This window comes from Microtus pennsylvanicus, chromosome 1 (genome assembly GCF_037038515.1).
Source record: "Microtus pennsylvanicus isolate mMicPen1 chromosome 1, mMicPen1.hap1, whole genome shotgun sequence".
NCBI classification, from domain to species: domain Eukaryota; kingdom Metazoa; phylum Chordata; class Mammalia; order Rodentia; family Cricetidae; genus Microtus; species Microtus pennsylvanicus.
In genome coordinates this window covers 154737253-154763901 of record NC_134579.1, presented here as the reverse complement: position 1 = coordinate 154763901, position 26649 = coordinate 154737253, and the positions used below count along the sequence as shown (strand labels likewise).

At 37.1% G+C, this 26649-nt stretch overlaps 1 protein-coding gene across 1 annotated transcript; it reads right to left on the bottom strand.

Annotated features, from left to right (window-relative positions):
* Positions 1 to 1576: 1576 nt before the first annotated feature.
* On the bottom strand, positions 1577 to 20785 carry LOC142842472 (vomeronasal type-2 receptor 116-like). Its single transcript, XM_075959203.1, has 6 exons — positions 20589 to 20785; positions 10934 to 11225; positions 9848 to 10660; positions 8252 to 8479; positions 5977 to 6100; positions 1577 to 2481 (listed from the first exon to the last, which is right to left on the bottom strand). Exons 1-6 carry the CDS (start codon positions 20783 to 20785, stop codon positions 1577 to 1579), a joined length of 2559 nt encoding a protein of 852 aa, XP_075815318.1.
* Positions 20786 to 26649: the final 5864 nt, after the last annotated feature.

Here is a 26649-nt window from a genome sequence, read left to right as displayed (position 1 = left end):
ACCCTGACTGCTCTTTGGACTGGAGAGAGGGGGGGAGAGGAGTGGGGGGAAGGGGAGAGGGGTGGGAGGAGGGGGAGAAGAGTGGGAGGAGGGGGAGAAGAGTGGGAGGAGGGGGAGGGAAAGGGGAGGCTGGGAGGAGGTGGAAATTTGTTTTTTTTCTTTATTCTTCTTTTATCAATAAAAAAATGTAAAAAAATAAAAAAAAAATAAAATAAATAAAAAAAATCCAGTTTATAATCACTGACTAATGATAATTGCCTTTCCTCCTAAAAGTCTCAATAAAGAATTTGAATGCCCAGAAAGAGATGTGAGCAGAAAATTCACTCAACCTAATTCTTGGATGTCCTTGTCTCCCAGTGTTGTGTCAGAGTTTCCCCCTTGTCTCTAACTGTTAGCTTGTCATAACATATATATTAACCAATGCATACATTATATATATGTGTGTGTGTGTGTATGTATATATATATGTAGTACATATGTATAACAATTCCCTCTTTTTAACCTACTGATACTTTGAATATTTATTATATGTTTTAGGTTAAATTTTATAGAATTCATGAGTTTGCAAATGCATGGGACTTGTTCGCATTGATTCTCTTTAGATACTTCCTCATGTTTCTAATTTTGACCTAACATAATGCGTTAGTTTTTCTTAATCTTAGTATTAATTTTTTACTTTCCCATAGAAAACTATTTTGCAGTGAGAGATAGAAGCCGTGGATAAAATAACATAAAGGGGTTATGGGAAGGAGTATGGAAGAATAAAGGAATAAAGTCAGGAGAAGCCATAATCAGGGACTATTATGTGGGAATAATATTTTTAACCAACGGGAAAAAATAAACCAGTGTTCCATTTCAGTGATTTATAAATTCAATTCTAAAGTTTATTTTAACTTCAATTAGGATTATGTTAGTTTTTTGAGTGTGTTATTTTGTGCACCTCGGAATGTAGGTGTTCTTGGAAGTCAGAAGAGTGCAACTCTTTCATTAGAGCTATTGTTATAGGGACTGCAAGTTGTGGGGAATGGATAGTGAACTCATTTCCTCAGAAATAACACACATGAATTTAAATGCAGAGAAACATTTAATCTTCCTCAATATCCATTATATGTATTTATCATATATTTTTCTCTCTCCTAAATTCTACTCCTCTAACTCCTAGGATGCAATGGTATTCACTTTTCTTGCTCCAAAAAAGGACCTTATTAGTTTTACCATCTGATAACAATATTTAACTCTATTAAAAGATTTCTCTGTTTTCATTTGCATTCAAAGTTCCACATTCACTTTTTTATCAGGAAAATTACTTAGCATTTATTTTAATGTTGCCGGGATTGAGGAATTAAGGAATACATCTCTGTACACTAATTGTAAAAAATTGAATCTTATAAAATAATTGGCTGTGTGGATCATTATAGATGAAATTGTACTGAAAAGTAGTGTACATGACACTGCTGTGCCTCCTCATTAGAAGAAATGATGAGAATCATTAGCCATTCAAACAGTTTCCATTGCATTGTATTTGGTGTTTCTGTGCCAGTTCTGTAGTTGTCAGATAAATTTATGAAATGTGTGTTCAGGAAGATGTTTTCTCCCTTATCTTTTGAAGAGAATTTTTCTCTGGTCTTAACAAAATTATGTAGCACTTGGGGATAAAAATGCATCCCAGTAGAACTGCACTGGAAGCCAAGATGGACAAGACCTCCACAGCCACCATTATCTTGCCCTTGGTGCTATGGTAGACGGGAAGGAAGGATATCCAGACACCGCAAAACAACAGCATGCTGAAGGTTAGCAGCTTGGCTTCATTGAATGTGTCAGGGAGATTCCTGGCTAAGAAAGCAACAATGAAGCTCATGATTGCAAGGGATCCATGGTATCCCAGGACACAGTAGAATGCAGTAACTGAGCCCTTGTTGCACACAATGATGATTTGGCCATGCTCAGAGTGCACATCTTTGTCAATAAAAGGAGGAGAAAATTGCAACCAGATTGTACAGAGAATAATTTGGATGAGCGTACAGATGGCAATGATGTAGTTGGGAACACCAGAAACCAGAAAATACCTCATCCTTTTTCCAGGGGCTGTGACTTTGAAAGCAAGCAGCACAGTCACCGTTTTGGCCAACACAGTAGAAACAGCCAGAGTAAATACAACTCCAAATGTAATATGTTGCAGAACACAAGTAGCTGAGTTGGGATGCCCAATGAAAAGCAAGGGACACAGGAAACAGAAGATGAGTGAAATGAGCAAGATGTAGCTGAGATTCTGGTTGTTGGCCTTCACAATGGGAGTGTCATGATGCTTCACAAATATCCCAAGAACCACAGTTGTGAAGGCAGAGAAGAACAAGGCCATTAAGGTAAGAACCATCCCTAAGGTGTCTTTGTAGTTCAGAAAGACCACAGCTTTTTGAATACATTGGTTCTGTTCTCTGTTGGCATACTGGTCCTCTGGACACCTCACACATTTATCCACATCTTCTGGAGAGAAAAAAGCATGATTACTACAACTACTGCCTTTTATTGACAGAATATTTCAATTCACTGTGTTGAGTAAACATTGTGATATCTGAATCCTTTGTTGATGCTGTAGCTGAGAGACACTGCTGCATAGCAATATTTTCATTTCTTAATATTCATTATAAATATGGGAAATGAAATATAATAATATGTTGTCTATTTAATTTTGTCTTTGTGATATCATTTTATATTATCAGAAAACACAGATATTTCCAGTCCTTTCTGAATGGTATGATGAATCGACTGAACCTAGTGAGTTTTCAGAGATTAAAATGATTAATCACTGTATTGCACAGAGTGTATTTAATATCTCAGATCCCGTTGTTAGAGAGATTTTTGATGTCTTTCTGTTTTATGAATCGTTTTCCTGAAATAAATGGAGATCATGTCTTCTATAGGACAAATTATGTGATACATTTTCTTGTATGAATTCACCAGCCAAAACAGACTGACATACAAGAAACAGAAAACATAATCTGTAGAGACCCTTGGATTCTTCACATTCCAAGATAAAGTTCTCAACCAAAAGGATTGATGTATCCAAGAGGACAATGGGTAGGGAAAAAGAATCAAACACAGGAGATAGAGAATGAAGAGGGGTAAGTCAACAAGGGAGGAGGGAACGGGTTTTGATCAGGGAGGACATAGCACTGTCTCTGGTTAGAGGAGACAGGTGTGGCCTTTAGGAAAATAGCAGTTTATAAAGGTAAAAGCAGAACCCTCTGATAGGACAAATAATTTAATTTTGATTGAACAGGTTAATTTGGACAGTCATAAAACACTTTTTTGCTCAATAGACTTCAATAACATTTAAATGGATGTCCTATAGTTTGGGGGCTAAGTCCATTATTATCATCCTAGGACATACTGGCATGGAGAAAGACATGGTGCAGGAGAGGGAGCTGAGTATTCTATATCTTTGATTCCTAGGCAATGGAAAGTAAATGATCTCACTGTGAATGGCCTTCCCTCTGAAGGTAGAAAAAGCTTAGAGATCACCAAATAGATTGGATCAAAAGAATCCCCTTGCCATATAATAATCAAAACAAAAACCTACTAAATACAGAAAGAATATTAAGAGCTGCAGAGGAAGAAGGTCAAGTAACATAAATAGGTAAACCTATCAGAATTTCACCTGACTTCTCAAAGGAAACCACGTAAAGCAGAAGATCTTGGATAGATGTGATGCAGACCTTAACATACCATGGATGCAAGCCCAGATTACTATACCCAGTACAGCTTTCTTTCACCATCGACGGAGAAAAGAAGACATTCCATGACAAAAAACGGGTTTAAACAATACGTATCTACAAACTCAGCCTTACAGAAAGTAGTAGAAGGAAAACCTCAACCCAAAGATGTCTGAAACACCCACAATAGCACAGACATCTGACAACCCTCCACCAACACGACCCAATAGGGGAAACACACAAACACTACCACCAAAAAAATAACCAGAGTTCACAACCACTGGTCATTAACATCATTTAATAGCAATGGATTCAATTCACCTATAAAAAGGCACAGGTTAAGAGAATGGTAAGGAAAGCAGGAACCAACATTTTACTGTTTACAAGAAACACACCTCAACCTCAAAGAGAGACACTACTTGAAGTAAAGGTTTGCGAAAAGATTTTCTAATCAAAGAGGTCTAGCATGTGGCTATTCTAATATCTAATAAAATTGATTTCAAACTAATATCTGACAGAAGAGATGGAGAAGGACACTTTATACTCATAACAGGAAAAAGTTATCAAGATAAAGTCTCAATCCTGAATATCTATGTCCCTAATATAAAAGCAGCCATATATGTAAAAGAAGCATTACTAGAACTCAATTCACACATCAAACCCCACACAGTAATAGAAGGAGATTTCAACACTCCTCTCTAACCAATGCACCGGACAACCAGATCGAAACTTAACAGAGAAATAAGAAAACTAACACATGTAATTAATCAAATGGACTTAAAAGACATGTATAGAACATTCCACATTTGGGTAGAATTCAATCACAATGTTGTATGACTGTCAAAACTGTTTCTTTGAGAGAAGTCTAGCAAATTCAGACTTTCAAGGAATCAAAGATGTATGTCATGGTATGAAGCACAATTAGTAAAAACTTTGGGTCAGAAATTGGGTCTCAACCTGAAGATTAGAAAGAAAAACACCCAGTCACTGGTTCTTACTTTGACCTCAGTCTGAAATGGCAAGCTTGCCTCTTGGAATCTGAGAAAGAGATTGTGTCTGAGAGCTGTCTCCCCACCCCATTTTATATTTCCTTCTAGGTTTCGAATTACAGGCATGCAACACTGGGATAAAAACATGCAACACCAGATTTCTGTATAAACTAGGGTGGCTACCGGAATTAAACGTGGTTGTTTTGTTTACCATAATCTCTTTGATAACGCTGAAAAGTAAAACAGTTTTACCCTCAGATCTTCAGACAGTCTTTATTTATTAAAGTACAATTGAAATGCCTCTACATTTCACTTTTTTGTCAAAAAATAATAAAAAGAAGGCTATAATTAATATAAAAACTTTATACAATAAGTCCAATGGCTATATATAATATGTATAGGGAAGAAATATATCCACAATATGGAGTCCATTTGCATTTGACATATTGAGAAAAATATTTAGTATGTAGCTTATCTTGGTGAGTCCAAAGGCTTATAGCTAATTTACTTTCCATCAATGACTTACTTTTGCCACAAAGAAAGTAAACTCCATGTGGAGTTTCTTCACTATCCATTATCTTCTCTGGAGTAGATTGGTCTGGTCTATTTTCCTAAACAGTTGATAATACAAATTTTCAAGGACTATAAATTAGCATTATATTGTTAAATGAGCTGTATAAGTTCAATACCTTGAACAAGATCCAAAATGCATGTACAATATGTTTTAACAAAATTAATCTGAAATGTGTATCAATATACAAAATTGGTATCAATATTCAAAATTTGTCTACGATATACAAAAATAAAACAAATGTGAAATATGAAAAACTAACAGATCATGTCTGAGAACTTTACATCTCCCTCTCATGGGTTGAGACTAAAGGCATATAGCACTGGAACTAACGGTATGCACCCCCTGATTTCTATATCAGCTAGTGTAGTGACTGGGATTAAATGTGCACATGCCATTGTGGCTACTGGGATTAAAGGTGTATGTTACCATAATGTGGTCTGTAAGGCTGACCGGTGGGACTGTTTTACTCTTAGATCTTCAGATAGTTTTTATTTATTAAAATACAATTGAAATGCCACTATAATGGTAAAACAAGTTTTTTAAATGAATTTGTTAATAATCATAGAACAATAAGAATCAACTTAGGAAAGCAATATATTTTATTTCTTCAATTATCTTTTGGTCCATTGATCAACTCAGTATGACTGAGAGAAGATGATCTATGTGAAGTGAAGGATTTATCTCATTAGCAAACACTCACTGGTCTCATTAGACACTTCATTTTGTGGGCAGGGACTGCAATCAAAACAGCAGGCTGCCATTCCCTCCTGCAAGAATTTTCTGAATCCAGGACCACAATCAGCACTGCACACAGAGGGCGGCATCTGTGAAAAATCAGATACATGCTGGTGTCGGGAGTTTTAACTAATTCTATAAATATATTTAATTATCATGTTGACATACCAATTAGCTAGTTTTATATACACCAAAAGAGTTATCAGATTAAGCTTAATACATTTTATAATACCAGGCATATAAATGTATGGAAACAAACTGGTGTAAATTTGAGTAGCTTCCCATATCTTGAAATTCAGGAGGGAGAATTGTTTTTTGATATGAACAAACAGTGTAGAGCTTTCAAAGTGGTTTTTCTACTTAATTTTCATCACAGTGACACAAAGCACATTAATAAGTTAGAGGGAACCTTAACTATAATATTTTTTCTCTATTGAATTAGCATGCTGTCAAATTATTTAAGCATTTAATTAATGGGCAGTTGATATAGGACTACCCAGCCCACTGTGGGCAGTGCTGTCCCTATTCAGGGCTGTGTGAGAATTCAGAGAAAACCAGTAAGCTATGTTCCTTCAGATTCTGTGATTTAGAAGCCGTCTCCTTATACCTGCCTGCCTTGTCATTTCTTTGCTGTAATTCATGATCCCAATCAAACCTTCTCCTCTATAAGATTTTGGTCAATATTTAATCACAGCAACGTCACAGAACACAAAGATGAACAGATATCTGAAATAGAGGGAATGTCTCTTAAAACGTCATATAGCACACATGAACTCTAAAAACAGCACTGCAAAGCCTGACATATTCTAAAGAAAAATACAGCTAAATAGGCAGAGTGAGAAAGGACATAACGGATATCTATTGAGCTGGAAAGAATGGTGTTTCCTGAGGTGTAAAAGCTTTAAAATCCTCCACATATTTGAGGAACCTGAGTAAAACTTTGATTTGAATTATTTGTTTTCTTGATGAATATTTTCTTGAGATTTTTATATTTGGGAGACCAGATCTCTGTCTGATGTGGGGTTAGTGAAGTTTTTATTCCCATTCTGTAGGCTGTTTTATATTATTGACAGTGTTCTTTGCTTTACAGAAGCTATACAGTGTCAGGCGGTCCCATTTATTTATTTTTTCTCTTAGTTTTTGTGCTGCTGGGGTTATATTTAGGACGTGGTCTCCATTGCCAATGCGTTCAAATGTACTTTTCACTTTCTCTTCTATAAAGTTAGGTGTGTCTGGCTTTGTGATGAGAGTCCATCTTACAACTGTAAGAATGTCAAAGATCAAAAACACTGATGACTACTTATGCTGGAGAGGTGTGGGGTAAAGGGAGCACTTTTGAATTGCTGGTGGGAATGCAAGATGGTACAACCCATTTAGAAGCCAGTATGATGATTTCTCGAAAAGTAGGAAATAAAACCTTTCCTAAATCCCAGTAATACCACTTTGGGGTATTTATCCAAAGATGTTTATTGTGCCACAAGGATATATCATCAACTATGTCCATAGCAGCATTGTTTCTCATACCAGAACCTGGAAACAGCCTAAATGCCCCTTACCAAAAATGGATTAAAAAAAAGTGGTACATTTACACACTGCAGTACTACACAGCAGAAAAAGATAACGACATCTTAAAATTTTCAGGAAAATGGATGGAGCTAGGAAACATCATTTTAAGTGAGGTATCCCAGACACAGAAAGACAGTTATCATATGTACTCCCTTAGAAGTGGTTTTTATACAAGAAGCTATGAAAACCAGCTTACAAACCACAATACCAGAGAACTTAGACAACAATGAGGATGGTAGGAGAGACATACATAGATCTAATCTACACAGGAAGTAGAAAAAGACAATATCTTCTAAGTAAATTGAAAGCATGGGTAATTTTGGGGGGAGGGATGAATGGGAGAGGAAGAGCAGAAAGGGAAGCAGAGAAAAATGTAGAGCTCAATAAAAATCAATAAAAACATAGCACAGTAGTTACATTCATTATACATTATATATTAGAGGAAAAGAAAGATATTCTGGAATGATAAATATTCATTGTATGCATATCTGAAATTCTTAAAGTACTAATAAATTGTCACATCAAAAATACATGTAGAATCATACAATAGGAGGAATTTAAATGCTTTGTAATGTGACTAATTATTTTTAGTTCATTATAAGACAGCACAAATCAATCCCATTGTCTGTTTATCTGCTGTGTAATGCAAAAGAATGCAGTTAAGTCAGACCCACCTGTCTACTTCCTGTTGCATGCTCTATCATGTCTTCATATATATGCAGCTGTTGACCATATAGAAAATATGAGCTAAACTCGCCTATTTTCACCTTAAGTCCAAGACCATATGGGAAATTCCAAATCTGAAAAATGCCATAGTCTTCCTGAAGATTTTCTTTCTGGTTCATAATCATTCTGTCTTCAACTGGATTAGTGAGGCGTGTCTTCCTCAGAAAGGAGTGCAGCTGAAAAAGATACACCATTCTATATTGTGTGTGTCCTTTCTTGAATTCATAAATGTATTTTATTTCATCTTAAAGGCAGTATTACTGAAGGTGTCCAGAGGAGAAATAACAGGAAAATACGTGGACAAAGAAAGTTATCATAATGTTCCTAGAATTTAAGTTCTTTCAGAAAAAAGCACCAAACAGAATCACAGACATATACGCAGATACAAAACACCTATATGAAAAAACACACACACACCATAAGAAAGAGAGACGGAGACATACAGTCAGAGATTCACTTCCATATAGACATACATAATTCATCTACATACATTTCATACAGACATACACCCAAATGCCAACACTTACACATGAAAACAATGATACACACAGTGAAACATATGGACCAAAACAGACACAAAAAAGAAAGCTGTGAAACACATAAAGAGGGCCACAAATACATGCACAAATTAAATTAAAAATACACACAAGGAGACACTCACAGACAAAAACACCTACATAGAGAGCTATTGATATTGATGGATTTATGCTCATATACAAAAATAGATTGAGAGAAACAGACAGACAGACAAACAAAAACATAGATATACATATGTTCAAGCAATATACACAATGAACCCAACACATATAAACATGCACTGAAGAAACACAGAAGTTATGCACAGAAACAAACTCCCATACAGAAAGACATTGGTACAATAGAAATTTATTTTCAGTTCCTCAAACAGATAGATATGTGGATGTACAGAACCACACATACACACACACACACACATTCACACACACACAGACACACACACACACACACACACACTAACACAGATACAATAAGAGATACCTGGAAACACAAAAACGTGAAACCATATACAAGAAGAACCATGCATTCATACTTATGTATACAAATGTATGTCTTAACTGAAGGATGACACTGTTTACTGTGTAATTACGTTCACTCAGGATGAGAAATGAGGTCCCAAGTGCCTAGAGTGTGAGCAGACTCAGTTACGAACACTTGTGAACATCATCTCATAAACGGATTATCACATATTTGAAAATAAATATGCAAGGATTCATCTTCTCATTAGGAAGAGGATTAAGAAGGAAGGACTTGGGCTTACAGTTTTAGAATAGCTGTGGTGATAGTCAGGTGCTCTTTAACAAAATCAGTGTATTTTTTACAAATTGTACCTTCCACACCATTAAGATTTATACCAGCATCCAGATTTACATCATTATGAAAAAAATTTCCATAAAACTTTCTATTGTATGAAATATTCCCTAATTTAGTAAATTGGGACATTTGACAGACATTTAAAGACATTGACATTGATGACATCATATTTGATATTAAAGAGGAAACACTACCTTCAAGCAGTTACCATAATGTCCTTTTCCATTATCCATGGGTTGATTATATACATGCTGAAGAAGCATTTCATGGAGGCCATGGGCCACAGCATACACCGCATTATATATGTCATAACTCTCATCACTAAAGGCCATGTCAAAAGTCTGTGCTTTTAGCCATTGCAATGAGGCATTGGATAAGCAGTTCTTCAGGGTCTTACACATAGAAGCTGAGACTTTGCAGTTCAAGTTCATCCAGTCCAGCTTGGCCAGGAATTCGTCTGTGTATTTGAGAGGGTTCAATGTCTGGACAAATGTTTTAAAATGAGAAATCTCAGCATGATGGTGTGCAAAAGTTATTTTCCCATTGAATGCATCAAGTAGGAAGTCATTCTTAGTTGCAGTGCCATCCCACTGTGAGGTGGTGACCCATATTCTCTGTAAACCTAGAGATCGCCACCTTCTAAAGGCCACAGCTAGAGAACTCTCTGGGTCTCCATAAATGATAACCACATTAGTGGATGATGTCACTATTTGGTTATAATAAACTTCAATTCTTGTCAAGAATAAATGCATCTTGACTGGGATCACACTCACAAAAGCAAAGCAGACTGTAATTTTTTCCATCTCTCCTCTTAATTGTGTGAGAAATTGAGTACCCTGATCATTGTCTGAGATGGCCAGTCCAATCCAGTTCCAGTTGAAGTAAAGCATCAAAGAGATCATGGCCAGGGCTAAAGATGTGTCCTTGGCAGCCATCTGATACAGAAGGGGAAATTGTTCACGATTGCTCAGAATAGAATGGAAAGGTCCATAGGTAATCTGAAGGACCTACAACACAGGGAGCAGCATGAGGTAGCACATGTACATAAGAACTTGTAAACTTACTTTAGGTCAAGACTTCCTTAACAAACTCCTTATCTGTTACTTCTTCCCTCATTTCAATTTCAAAAAAGGAAATGAGACCCGTCACAAATGAATAAAATTGTGATCTACACCGTTTAATACAAATTTAACAGAAGTATCCTACTCAGAATCTTCTTAGCAACTAGGATTATAAGGGCAGTGTTAGAATTTCTTGCAAAGTCACAACAAAAAACTCACCTGTTGAGGATTGAAGATGTAGAGCAAGGACCCAGTCAACACAGATGTTGCCAAATTTGGTCCTGTAAGCACCACGATACACTCAGTATGGTTATAACACACATAATTAGGAGGGTAATTATGAACTACTTCAGACAAGTTAGAGGGTCTATGTAATTTTGTCCAAATTGCACAACCATCCTCTGAACATTCACATACAAATGATGAATTTGGTAGAAGATCAGGGTTCCTGTTGACTTCATCCATGGAAAAAGCTAAGGCCAGTATAAACTGGAAGTTTTTAGTTGTTGTTCTGTAAAATGGTATGGTGATTAATATGGACAGAGATCTACAGATGATCCTGAGTAGTCAATAGATGGATTATTATGTACTGTACCATATTCTCAACCACTGACAATAATGTTACAAGTGGCCTATGCTGTTAGATTAGAACAATATAAGTAGCTGGAAGCTTGTGAAAAGCTTTAAAACTTCATTAGAGTGTATCTTCCATAAATAAAGTGAGGCATCAACACCTTTCAAAGAGTGTGATTTCAATTTCTTATTTTTAAATGCTTACTTTTAAGATAAAGACAATGGCGGAGTCTTTAACCAAACAATAAACTTATTCATATATTCATTTTTAAAACATTTATCAATGTGAAAAATTCATGAGACACAGGGCCGTGGTGGCGGACGCCTTTAATCCCAGCACTTGGGATGCAGAGGCAGGCAGATCTCTGAGTTCTAGACCAGCCTGGTCTACAAGAGCTAGTTCCAGGACAGGCTCCAAACCACAGAGAAACCCTGTCTCGAAAAAAGCAAAAAAAAAAAAATTCAAGAGACATGTGAGCCTATGAGTTTATCATATTTTCTCATGAAATTAACTAAATTTGATAAAACTGTCAAATAATGCCTGTTGAGCGTACAATAGTATGGGAAACATTTGGCTGTTATGCTTTCAATTCTTTATAATCACTGGGCATTATAGTTAATATATGCCCTTGATCTTTGTGTTATTCTTTTTGTACTAATTTATCTAATGGAGGTGTAAAATTTAAATACCAAAGATGTATTTTGTAACGCCGTATGTATGTGTTCACCATGTATATAGACAGTATTAATGTTAATGTGGGTAATTAATAGAGAATGGATTCCAAGGTTTTGAACAACAATTTGCTACAGCTTAGACTGGCCTCAAAAGTACAAAGATACACCAGCTCCAGGTTCTTCTTGCAGAGATTAAGGCCATGTACTATCTTCTCAGTACTCTCCACCTAATTTATGTTTACACAGAATGTCATATATTCCAACTGGAGACTTCTGACCAATTGTTTTTTATACTACAAAACTGCTTTGACTACATTTACAGTTACACTAACACAACAATAGCATCCTACATTAATTTGTATATGCCAGTTTAACATCTTTGTAAAACAGAAGATGATAAGTAATAAAATCTGAGGAAAATGTTTATAAGCCTTTCTGTAATATAAGTGGGTAATAAGCAAGTTGGGAGTGAATAACACCAATTTGTGTTTATTTTTTTGGGAAGAGCAGTAACTTCTGTCTCTTCCTAGTCATTTCATATAATCTGACCAATGAACACTTATCATACTTCTTCATTCTAAATGATTCAAACAGAGTATAATGAACCTATTTCCCACTTAAATATTGTACTACTATGATTTCTTTATGTATTTACATATATATTTTCAAAATTATTTTTGAATATTTTTATTACCACACAGAAAAAGTGTCATTGAAAATTTTAGTAACACACAAGAGGCATTTGAGACTAGATCTTGTGAAGCCCAAACACCAATTCCTGTCTCCCAAACATTAAGAAACATAAATCTCTTGAGCAGTTATAGTTCCCAGTGCACTAAATTTCTGTGTTTGATAACAACTATTAACAATACGAAAAATTAAAATGTGTGTAGTCTCCACATTGGTAAAATAAAGAGTTATAATTAGCATAATTACTGAAAACAAATTTAAGAGATACATGGGAAATAAGTGTCAGAAAATAAACAATTTAGATACAGAGAGACAATACCTTTGTTTTTAAAATAATGGCAAAGATGTGTTAGTATGTAACTGCCCTATTCCCTCTCTAATGTGTTGCTAACCATCACACACCAGGGCTGTCAATCAAGGAAGAGAAAATGAAAGAGTCAATCACTCCTTTCAAAAATGAAAGCATATATTTCACAGTTCATAATTCCATTTTTAGCAAAACTAGAATGAGAAGTGAACTTTGAGATTAAAGGGCAGTGATTTTAATGTATGTAAATGACGTATGGAGAAATAGGAACACATATGATGTTTACAATGGACAGGTGTCTTGCTTCCAATCTTGATGCAGTTTGAGGATAATGGAACCACATCAGATCATTCAAGAGAGTAACTGTCTGTCTATGTGAAAACTCTTCACAGCTTGGTGTGTTACAAATATTAGTTGCCCTAGTACAAGCTTTAGAACCTACACATTGATGAATGTCCATCAATTATTGTAATCTATGGCATTTACTTGGGCCCACTTAGGATGATAATAACTGAAATAGAATGGGGTTTTATTTAATAAGTCATCTCCTGCTACAGTGTTTATGTATATGTATTTCTGATCTTGATTAAAGCATTCTGTCTGTATAGCTCATCAAAAATGTAATGTATAATTAAGAGATACAGATTAATAGATAATCATATATAATAGTCAAAATTGCCCTCCCACCTGTACAAGTCTAGTAAACATGATACTTCCACCTGCCTAGGCAGAGAGCGCAGAGCCACGGACATAGTCTCATCCACTTGCCTTCCAACTCTGAGTGGGCACACAAACACCCAGGCCCCAAAATACTGTTGAAATGCTCCAAAGCCAGAGTTTGTGCTGGAAGCATGGCCCAGGAAGCTGCACTTCAAAACTGTTTGGCTTTTATTACTTGCTATGGACCAAACCAGGAAATTCTTTCCCAAAGAAGCCATGCCTCTGCCTGCCTTTAGCAAACAGAGCCCATCCAAGAAAATGCCACTACAAAACCATGCTTAATGCTGTTCTTTTGGTTTTTGTTAAAGCATTTTCAGGTTTTACTTAGAATTAGTCCACAAGATTGGCAGATCAATTAATTATTGCAAGGAACTGCTTGTATCCCACTTCTGACACCAGGTTATGTGGGAATCCAATCTGTGTACTGTGATTACCATTAATGAATAAAGAAACTCCCTTGACCTGTTGATAGGTCAGAACTGAGGAAGGAGGGGGAAATGGAACAGAATGCTGGGAGGAAGTAGGCAGAGTCAGAAGAACATCATGGAGCTGCTGCCACCAGAGACAGAGGTCTGAGAACTTTGCTGGAAAGCCACTGTCACAAGGTGATACACAGATTAATGGAGACATGCTAAATTAATATGTAAGAGTCAGCAAATAAGAAGCTAAAGCTAATGGGTCAAGCAGTGATTTAAATAATACTTTTCCTGTGTGATTATTTCAGGACTAAGATAGCCAGGTGACCAGGAACCACCAAGCAGACTCCTTTCCAATAATGGGAGAGTGTTTTTATGAGTGTGGGCCAATGCCCATCTTTCAGTGGATATGCCTATAGAGAATTTAGGAAATATAAGACAAGTCTTTTCTGTGAATGGTATTATGTCTTATTTAGTATTTGTGATGAGGTAAACAGGACTACTATTCTTCTATATATATTATTGTACATTGAAAAATAAACATCGAAAAAGTGCATAACTCTGCTTCTCGGTTGAGCTGTTTGTACTGCCTACAATATGGATATAGAGAAAAGTGAAAGGCAGATTCTTTCACAGAAAGAGTACTTCTACTTTTAATTTTTACATACTTTTGTGCTATTTTCCTGGTCAGAAAAGTTTCACTCCTGCCACAAGTGTCTTGAACATTGTGTAAACTTTCCTTGGACAGTTGAACAGATGGCTATTCTCCACAGAGAAAGCATCAATGACAGAGAAGTCAATGACTTAACACAATCTTGCATTGGTTTATCAAATCTTTACCTGGGAACACGCTTGGCAACATAAGTCCATGTAGGAGATTTGCATATTGAATTCCCCAAGGCTCTCACTCTCTCTGCACCTGTTCATCATATTTCATATCTTTGATCGCCCCTTCTACATTACCCCAGCCTGCAAAAGGACACTTTTCCGACTCTACCAAAAACTGCAATGGCTGCTAGTATTCTAGATTGGACACTCACATTTGAATGTCACCCATTTTCCATATACCCCAAATGTGATTGCCCATCCCCAAACCTCCAGACCTGAGTGCTTCAGTCCTTTAACACTGGAAGAGAGTCTCTACTCAACCAGAGAACATACAGGAATGTTAGAGGTTGACATTGATGGCCTAGCCCCATACAATCCCACAATTTGGTGCCCTACCATATTCTCCTCAAAACCTCCATGAATCAAACAGCCCCAGCCTCAACATAGGGAAAGCCTCACTGCTGGACCATGGGTCAATATTGCCACCAGACATGCATCCTCTGACTTGAGTGGAGATACATTTAAAATCTTTAAGCAAAGTGTGAGATGACATAAGAGGAAACATAAACAAAGGAATAAAGCATGTATCCAAAGATGATCTTGTAAACAAGCACCTAGGTCTATATTCACCACAAAGTCAGATTCCTAGACACCAGTGTTACTGTTCTATCAGCAACAGCCAAGGGAATATGTCACTACCAAAGCCAGTTATCTTACTACAACAAGACTTGACTTCCAGCACAACTGAAATATAACTAAAAACCTTAAAATCTACTTAATGAGTTTGATTGAGGACCTGTTGCAAGGTGGGGCCCGCTTTTTTGTCCCAGCCGCCTGGCTAGCTTAGCCCCAAAATAACCTCACAGAAATTGTATTAATTAAATCACTGCTTGTCCCATTATCTCTAGCCTCTTACTGGTTAACTCTCACAACTCTACTTAACCAATTTCAATTAATAAGTATATCGCCATGTGGCAGTGGCTTATCAGAAAAAATTCTAACCAGTGTCTGTCTCGGGTGGAGAATCAAAGGCATCTCGCTGACTCTGCTTTTTTCCTCCCACAATTCAATTCTGTCTCCCTTCCTCCCTAAGTTCTGCTCTATCACCAGATCCAAAGCAGTTTCTATATTAACCAGTGAAAACAACACAAATACACAAGGACCTCCTACACCAAGGAGCTTAATGAGAAAATAAATAAACACATGAGAGAAATTGAGGAAAGAACAACTCAAAAAAGAAGTAAATTAAATAAATTCCCTAAAGAAAGCAAAGAACAATGGCAATGGGTTTTTGATCCTATCGCTCCTACTGGCTTTGGGGGAACCTAGGAATTTGGGATGCTCACCTTACTAGACCTGGATGGAGGTGGATGGTCCTTGGACTTCCCACAGGTCAGGAAACCCTGATTGCTCTTTGGGCTGATGAGATAGGGGGACTTGGTGGAGAGGGAGGGAAATGGGAGGCGGTCGCGGGGAGGAAGCAGAAATCTTTAATAAACAAAAAATAAATAAAGAAAAAAAGAAAAAAAAAGCACAATCAATTGAAAGAAATGAATAAAAATGTTTACCTAAAATAGGAAGTATATACTATAAATAAAACAAAAGCTAGGGAATTGTGCAAAAGGAAGGTCTAGAAACAAAAACTACAGACACAATGATCTCCAATAGAATACAAGATATAAAAAATAGAAACAATTATCAAAGGAGATGTTAAATATAAAAAAAAAAATCATTGACATGGAGCATCCAAGAATTCTGAAATGTTTTGTAGAGATCAAATAGAAGAATAATAGAAATAGAAGTATGAGAAGAATCTCATCACAAATTCCCAGAAAATATCTTTTATATTTGTGGAAACGGGATGATTGGGGAAAAGGAAGGTTGGATAGGGGAGCAGGGAAGCACAATTCTTAGTTAAGGGAGCCACCTTAGGGTTGGCAAAAGACTTGAACCTAGAGTGGCTCCCAAGAGCCCAAGGCGATGTCCCCAGTTAGTTCCTTCGGGCAGCTGAGGATAGGGAACCTGAAATGACCCTTTACTATAGCCACACTGATGAATATCTTGCATACCACCATAGAACCTTCATCTGGCGATGGATGGATATAGAGTCAGAGACCCACATTGGAGCACAGGAATGAGCTCCCAAGGTCCCAATGAGGAGCAGAAGGAGGGAGAACAAGAGCCAGGAAGTCAGGACCACAAGGGGTGTACCCACCCACTGAGTTGGTGGGGCTGATCTATTGCGAGCTCACCATGGCCAGCTGGACTGTGACTGAAAAAGCATGGGAGAAAACCGGACTCTCTGAACATGGCGAACAATAAGGGCTGATGAGAAGCCAAGACAATGGCCCGGGATTTTGATCCTACTTCATGTTTTGGCTTTGTTTGATCCTAGCGAGATTGGATGTTCACCTTCCTGGACATGGACAGAGCGGGGAGGACCTTGGACTTTCCTCGGGGCAGGGAACCCTGACTACTCTTTGGACTGGAGAGGGAGGGAAAGAGGAGTGGGGGGAGAGGGAGAAGGGCGGAAGGAGGGGGAGGGAAATGGGAGGCTGGGAGGAGGCGGAAACTTTTTTTTCCTCAATAAAAAATTAATAAAAAAATCCAAATCCCAAAATACTCACCTGCTGAGATTTGTAGAGACCTGTGACGAATCCTATTTGATAGATGTTCAATAAGGTCTTCTAACTTCCATAGTACACCTGATCTTGTCATTACAGACATAATTGCGTGGGGCTTCTTTATTTGTTCGGATCAAATGAATGAGGCTGTGTAATTGTGACCCAATATTATAACACTTCTGATGGTAAATAAAATACTAGTGACATAGTTGGTAAAATATCAGGGTTCTTGCTACGTCACCAATGCAAAAAATCAAGAACTGAGAAAACTGGCAGTTTTCAGTTTGTGTTCTATAAAAGGCAACACTGTTTATTATGGACAGAGATCTACATACGATTATTTGTAGTAAAAGGAAGGATTATCCCATACTGGACAATATTCCCAACCTCCCTCAATAATTGAAGCAAATGTCCCAAGTTGTGGGTTTGGAATGACATAAGGTGCTGGAAGGTTAAAAACACTTTAAAAGTTCATGAAAGTAAATCTAACATAAATAAGATGAGCCATTTGCAACTTTCACAGAAAAGGCCATGCAGCTCTGGTTTTTTAGTGTTTGCACAATGGATAAATAAAAGGTACAGGCTTGGGTGATACAGAACACCTGATCAGATATTCAGTTTGAAATAATTGAGCAATATTAAAAGTACACGTAATGCGTTAGACAAGATTCAGGTAAGTTTTATGAAACAAACTTAACTGGAGGAAGCATTCAAGGAATTACTGGTAAGTGCACAGTGGTCTCTTGGGGTTAATGTTTGGTTCCTGTACTAATAATTCTTTCATATTTAGTGGACATTATAGTTAATATATTCCCTCATGTCTACCATCACTATCTTGTATTTTTATCTTTCTCGTTTATCAATTAAAGCTACAAAATGTTCTTTAAATATTTAATTTTTAATACATTTAACTATCAGACTACGTTTGGTAAATAAATTGATTTGTGTGTATGAAAATGAGAAACACTCATATAGACAATAAAAGGGAATGGATTTCACAATTTTCAGTAAAACTGGTTTTTATTTGCCACTGACCTTGAATGCATAATGATACACCTACTCCATTTCATAAGTGCAGAGATTAAGGGCCTAAACCACAATATTGTCCAAATATTTAATGCTTACATAGGTATGTTCGATGTAATTGTACCTGGTATATTTGCACAACTTAAATTGTCTTGTACAGAGCACCTTTTGTCTACATTTCCAGTTATAATCTCAAAACACTGGCATGCAATTGAGAACTATGTACATCTGGAAATTGCAGTGAGATTCATTTGTGCCAATATTACAAGCTTTTAAACTACAATAATATAAAGTGTGCAATGTATGGAAAATATTTATAAATTTTTATAATATAAATAGTCAACAATACCATTTTGTGTTTATTTTTACCCTTAAATAATATTAACTAATAAATAATATTTCTTTACACAATACCTATCATATGAACAATAAACAACAAACTCAAACATTCATTTTAACACTGAATGATGCATTCAGACTTAAAAAGAATCTATTTTCTAGTTTGATTTCTTACCCTTGTGGTATCTTTATGAATAAATATAAGTATTTACCTCTACATGTTGAAATAAAAAACAATCTTAAAATATTTGCTATTACCTTGCTGAAAGTGCCATCAAAAGTTTTGTTAATACTCAACAGGAACTTGAGATAAGAACTTATGGAAGTGAAACATTAACTCCTGCAGACTAAACATTAGGAATTGCCAATGATTTCAGCTCTGGGGGTGGCATAGTGCAATATTTGAAAAGAACAACCAACAATGCACAAAATAAAAAGTGCATAGTGCACAAATTGGTAAATGACAAAGCTGTAATTAGTAAAATTATTGAAGAGAAAATAAGACATAAATTAAATAGTGTTGACAGTGAGTAACCAGTTTAGATCTATACAGAAGAGACGCGTGCTTCTTAAATAATTACAAAGAGCTAGTAGATACCTTTCTCAAGTGTTGAAAAGTATCACATGCTGCAGCTGCAAACAGGCAAGTGCAAAGAAAGGAAGCAGTCACCACTATTAGTGACAACTCATATTTCAAAGAATGCACACATATCATTTATTTTCCCCCTCCAACATAATATTTTTATTGATTATTTGGGAACTTCATATAATGCACCAACCACACTTGCTTTTTATTTCTCCCAAGTCCACCCTCTCACCCTTGTGCCCATCCCTAAAACTTACATGAATTTTTCAGTTTACAAAAGAGGTAAAAGCTTTAGATGAGTTAGCATTAATCTGTACTGAAATCCACATTGTAGAAAAGGCAGCTAACAGGTGTCTATATAACAGCTGGAGTAGATTCACACGTTTGAGTCACAGCAAAATCTATAGCTTTGGGCTAAACCCATGAACGTTCTTTTCTCCTCTGTCCAGATTTGACACAGGCAGTTTTACCAGTCCGGCAGGTTTGTCTTATTAACAGGCTTCCTAGCAAAGGATAAACAGGTCTCAGGTGTAACTCTTACTATTCCTTTATTTAAAACAACTTGCTTGTCAATGACTGCTCTCAGCAATGACTACTTGTGTCTCTGGCAAGTGATTAAATGGGAAGAGAAAGGGACAAAGTCTATGCTGAGGGTCTAAGTGATGAGGTGTATAAAAGTCTGTTGATGTGAGAGCTTAGGAAGTTCTAAGGGTCAGAGAAAATGCTTTACGGTGTGTCAATGCAAGTTGTCAAAGTCGAAGAAGATGATTTAAGACATATGAAAAATGGAAAATGGTTCGGATTTCTTTCCCCTTCTATGCTATTGTTACACCAAGATTTCAAAAGTTCAGCATTTTAACATTGATCAATAGAGTTCTGATAAGCTGGTCGTGCGCTGACTACTTACGATTAGTCACAAGCTCAATACTTTATATGTCCAAACTTAACATTTATACAATAAAAAATTCTTACTTTAAAGAGACAGTGAACACTGTCCTATGGAAATAAAGGCCTGTGGATGTACAAATACTTCTATCCCCATATGAAATATTTATGGTGACATTTACACAGAAAATTCAAAGAAACTTACTGTATATTCAGAATATGGTTGAAAAAATCTTTCTCCACATGCCGCTGCTCTGTTTTAAGGACAAAGGCCCAACCTGTCAACCAATCTTCATCCTTATCTTTACTCTCATACATTCTCCAAAAGCACCTGGGTTGAGTGAACCTGGACGCAAGAAGTGGAATGTTCAGGAAAAAGAAGTGAAAAATCAAAGCGGCCATCTTTGTCCTCGTTGAAGCCTTGGCAGTGTGTGCTCTTCGGATCAGCATATTATATGGGTGCCCATATTTTCCCACCTACTTTTATTTCTGCAGCAAAAGCAGAGGCTATTTGTGTATTCATGATCCCTTTATTTCCCCGGGGATTCCTCGCCTCTGGGGAAAATTGGACACTTTCTTCCCCTATGGCTGTGCACCTGATATGCATATGATGCAAATATAATTCAGAAGTATATATGAGGAAAATTCAGGTAGTTTCATGACATCATTTAATTTTGTGGAAATTACGGCTCCATGGGGGATGTCATTTTGAGAAAAATTTGGGGCCATGACTGCCAGAACAATATTTTTATGTTAATGCCTTTAGAAATGATGTCAGTGGCTTTCGTTAGATGATCCACATTGAGACAGGAAGGACACAAAAAGTCAAAGTTCCTAGTTGCACACTGGGAATTCTTTCACAAAATCCCTGTCAGGGAACAACAGTTCCATGGTTAGAGAAATTGAGGTTCACACAGCTCGCACAGTGGGGCTTATACTACAGGACTGACAGTAACAGAATATCTACCAAATACTGTGCTTCCATTGTCTTGAGAACAAATAATCGGCTGCAATTCTAAATTTTTCTGAATCCTGCTGTTCTACAATCATCCAAATCCACATAGAATCAGTTACATTTATAGTGTTATAAAATGTTTTTGGATATTTAAGAAGATCACTACAGATTCTGTGTTCTACATTTCAAACACTCAATAATATCTTTTATACTTCCTTCATACAACATATAATAAATAGAAGATAAGGCAAATATTTTGTCTATTACATAATCTCCCTCATATCTCCCTCCATGAGTATAAGTTTTCATAGATCAATTAGTCATTTGACAATTTTTCCTGCTTTATCTGTGATTTACTACAGTTTTTGTCTCACTTTAGATTCTGTAGTCGTTGTGAATATGTCTTGTGAAAATCTGCAAAGGAAAGATACTGAAAAGTGACCATCAGCTCAAGGCATATATTATTTTCTTTTGCCTGAATTTAAGCAAGCTTTTTTAAAAAATTACATATTGACCATGATAGAATTTGCTGAGGACCAACATCTGGAAACATTCCAGGTTAGTTACTCATAAATTCTTCTTATACCATTTTCCAACTGAACTGTTTCGCTTGCCTTCTAGACTGTGCATTGCCACTGTGAGGGTGCATTGATGAGTGTGAGCTGATGAGTCTCTTTCAGTGGATGGATATGGACTGCAGTTAAAGCAGAACAAAAATAGGGCATGGAGGCCCCAAAATACTAGCTTATTTCCAAATTGACCAAAAGTCAGGGAGTTGAAATGTATCTCTATTCCTTCAAGGTTATTGTGTTTCTACCTCAAACAAAGGTCCCATTTAGATTTAGATCAGAGAGTTCTGCATTCTCAAGGTTATTCTCAACACGCATTGCTAATAGCCAGTCCTTGTATTTCAGGAAAAAGGTAGATATGCTTCTATATCAAACAAAAGTCTCAGGATCCAACTAAGGTTCCATTTCCTTTAAAGAGGTATCATTGGATTCCAACCAGGGAGTAGTTTGCCTATAGAATGTTTTGAGATAGGGTGTAAGCAAGGCCTGCTTTGCTATAGCAGCAGAATATTTAACTGTGGAAATAGCCAAAGAACTTCAACTGTTCTATTCATTTTCTTGTATCATGATAATACAGTTTTATTAAATCTTTCTCATAGTTTTTGGAGCCTGGAATATTTTAACCAATTGGAAATTATATGTGAGCAATTTCAGTACATATTGGAACTCCCTCTCAGTACTATTCTGTTTTATTATTTTAAAATGCATCTTTGTATTCTTTTTTATTGTATAAAATATACTCAAAATACACAAATCAACTGATTGAATCTGTAAAATATGATCCCACTATATACTATTGATAAAGAACTCACTCATATATAATAATGTAAATATGATATGAACACACCATGGAAACTACTCAACAACTAAGAAAAAAATAAATTAGTGATACATATGACCACTTGGATGGATCTCAAGGACTCTTCAGTAAATCTTTTAATGTCTCAGTTGGTTTGCATATGACCATGAAGAGAAAATTGTGTGGTGGAAAGCAGATTCAAAGTTGCCAGGTGTTTGGATGCTGGGGAATAAGGGGGTAGACATGGCCATATATGAGCCATGTAGTAGATCTCTTTGCACTGCTGGATGGCCTCTGTGTCTTGATTTCAATGGTAGTCATAAAAATTTTCATGTGTGATACAATTACACAGATATATTGGTCAGTATTCTTTACAAATTTTCCTAAATCTCCACACTACTACCCTGACAAGTGGTACTTTTGTTGAGGCTGGTCCCCAACAGTTGGGCAAATCTTTCTCTGCTTGGTTGTAAGATTTACTTAGCATTTAATATGAGGTATACAGGACTGGAGTTCTCCTTTTGAACTTAGTACATTAAAAGACAGACATGTAAAAGGACATGACCTCTGATTCTGTAATGAGCTGTCCTGGGTGACTAAGATGTGACAGAGAAGGATATCACAGGAAGAGTCTCTCATAGGAACACAAAGCAAATCAACTTCCTCTTTATGTATTTATTTATTTTATATCTCAGCTACAGTTCCATCTCCCTCCCATTTTCTCACACCTCCCCTGCCTCCCATCTGCCTCTAACCACAATCTCCTCCTTCTCTGTTTCCATTCAGAAAATATCAGCCCTCCCATGGATATCAATGTGACATAGGATTCCAATTTGTAGCAAGAATAAACACCTTGCCTTGTTATGGATAGTCAAGGTGATATAGTATGAGGAGTATGATCTCAAAATTCTGCAAAGAAGTTTGAACAGCCCCTTTCTCAGAAAATTGAAAATTATTCTAACTTGAGAATCAGAAAAATCAGCCTTCAAGATAGCAAATGAAATTTACATCAGTATAGGTTTGGCTGTGTACCCAGTTTTGTTTTATGTGTAATAATTACTATTGTTTTAATTAATAGATAACCTAAGAGATTCCATCATATCACACTCACATACATGTTGTATGACCTTCCTTAGTATTTACACCTCTGCAGCGCACTTCTGCTTAACTTACTACCAGTTTTATTCTTCAGTTCACAAAAGTTTCTTCTCACTTAATGGTTCTGTGTACTTGTCCAGCTTAGCATACAAGTGTTATATTTTCTTCAAACTGGCTTTAGGGGGTATTTTAACAAATTTTTTTTCATGCATTTACAACTCAAATAATACCTTTCCTTCTTTCTTTGAATAAACACACACACACACACACACACACACACACACACACACCTTCACACTGGTACATATTGAATCTGTGAAAAATCTGCATTTCTGGAGTCTGGTCAAATAATATGATGATCCCATTCCTTCTTCTTTTTTTTTTATTGATAAAAGGAGAATAAAAAAAAAACAACAAATTTCCACCTCCTCCCAGCCTCCCATTTCCCTCCCCCTCCTCCCACTCTTCTCCCCCTCCTCCCACTCTTCTCCCCTTCCTCCCACCCCTCTCCCCTTCCCCCCACTCCTCTCCTCCTCCCTCTCCAGTCCAAAGAGCAGTCAGGGTCCTCCCTCCTCCGTCCATATCTAGGAAGGTGAACATCCAAACTGGCTAGGCTCCCACAAAGCCAGTACATTAAGTAGGATCAAAACCCTGTGCCTTTGTCCTTGGTGTCTCATCAGCCCTCATTGTTCGCCATGTTCAGAGAGTCCAGTTTTATCCCATGCGTTCTCGGTAACAGTCCAGCTGGCCTTGGTGAGCTCCCAGTAGATCAGCTCCACTATCTCAGTGGGTGGGTGCACCCCTCGTGGTCCAGATTTCTTTGCTCATGTTCTCCCTCCTTCTGCTCCTCATTGGGACCTTGGGAGCTCAGTCCGGTGCTCCAGTGTGGGTCTCTGTCTCTATCTCCATCCATCCCCAGATGAAGGTTCTATGAAGATATGCAAGTTATCTGTCAGTATTGCTATAGGCTATGGTCATTTCAGGTTCCCTATCCTCAGCTGCCCAAGGAACTAACTGGGGACCTCAGCTTAGGCACCTGGGAGCCCCTCTAGGGTCAAGTCTCTTGCCCACCCTAAAGTGGCTCCCTTAACTAAGAATTGTGGTTCCGTGCTCCCCTATCCAACTTTCCTTTATCCCAATCCTCCTTTTTCCCCAAGTCCCCCCCTCCTTCCCTTCTAACTTTTCTCTCCCCATCTCCCCTCACCCCCATCCCACCCCACCCCCAACATCCCAATTTTCTCCCTCGCAATTTTGTCTACTTCCCTTAGCCAAGAGGATAACTATATGCTTTTCCTTGTTTTCACCTTCTTACTTAGCTTCTTTAGGTTCCCCTATTGTAGACTCCGTGAGCCCTATTTATGGCTAGAAACCAATGATGAGTGAGTACATCCCGTGTTCATCTTTTTTGGTCTGGGATACCTCACTCAGGATAGTGTTTTCTATTTCCATTCACTTGCATGCAAAATTCGAGAAGTCATTGTTTTTTACCGCAGCGTAGTACTCTGGTGTATATATATTCCATACTTTCTTCATCCATTCTTCCATTGAAGGGCATCTATGTTGTTTCCATATCTGGGTATTACAAATAATACTGCTATGAACATAGTTGAACAAATGATTTTGTCATTTGATAGAGCATCTCTTGGGTATATTCCCAGGAGTGGTATTGCTGGGTCCAGGGGTAGGTTGATCCCGAATTTCCTGAGAAACTGCCACACTGCTTACCAAAATGGTTGCACACGATATTGCATTCCCACCAGCAATGGATGAGGGTACCCCTTCCTCCACAGCCTCTCCAGCAAAGGCTATCCTTGGTGTTTTTGACTTTAGCCATTCTGACAGGTGTAAGATGATATCTCAAAGTTGTTTTGATTTGCATTTCCCTGATTGCTAAGGAAATTGAGCACGACCTTAAGTGTCTTTTGGCCATTTGAACTTCTTCTGTTGAGAATTCTCTGTTCAGTTCTGTGCCCCATTTTTTAATTGGGTTAATTAGCATTTTAAAGTCTAGTTTCTTGAGTTCTCTATATATTTTAGAGATCAGACCTTTGTCTGTTGCGGGGTTGGTGAAGATCTTCTCCCAGTCAGTAGGTTGCCTTTGTGTCTTAGTGACAGTGTCCTTTGCTTTACAGAAGCTTCTCAGTTTAAGTAGGTCCCATTTATTCAGTGTTGCCCTTAATGTCTGTGCTTCTGGGGTTATACCTAAGAAGCAATCACCTGTGCCCATCTGTTGTAGGGTATTTCCCACTTTCTCTTCTATCAGATTCAGTGTTTTCAGGCTGATATTGAGGTCTTTAATCCATTTGGACTTGAGTTTTGTGCACGGTGATAGATATGGGTCTATTTTCATTCTTCTACAGGTTGACATCCAGTTGTGCCAGCACCATTTGTTGAAGATGCTTTCTTTCTTCCATTATATACTTTTAGCTCCTTTATCAAAAATGAGGTGTTCATAGGTTTGTGGGATAAAATCTGGGTCTTCTATACAATTCCATTGGTCGACTTCTCTGTTTTTATGCCAGTACCACCCTGTTTTCAATACTGTAGCTCTGTAATAGAGTTTGAAGTCAGGGAAGGTAATGCCTCCAGAAGATCCTTTATTGTATAGGATTATTTTGGCTATCCTGGGTTTTTTGTTTTCCATATAAAGTTGATTATTGTCCTCTCCAGATCTGTGAAGAATTTTGATGGGATCTTGATAGGGATTGCATTGAATCTATAAATTGCCTTTGGTAGAATTGCCATTTTTACTATGTTGATCCTCCCAATCCAAGAGCAAGGGATGTCCATCCATTTTTTGATATCCTCTTCAATTTCTTTCTTCAATGCCTTAAAGTTCTTGTCA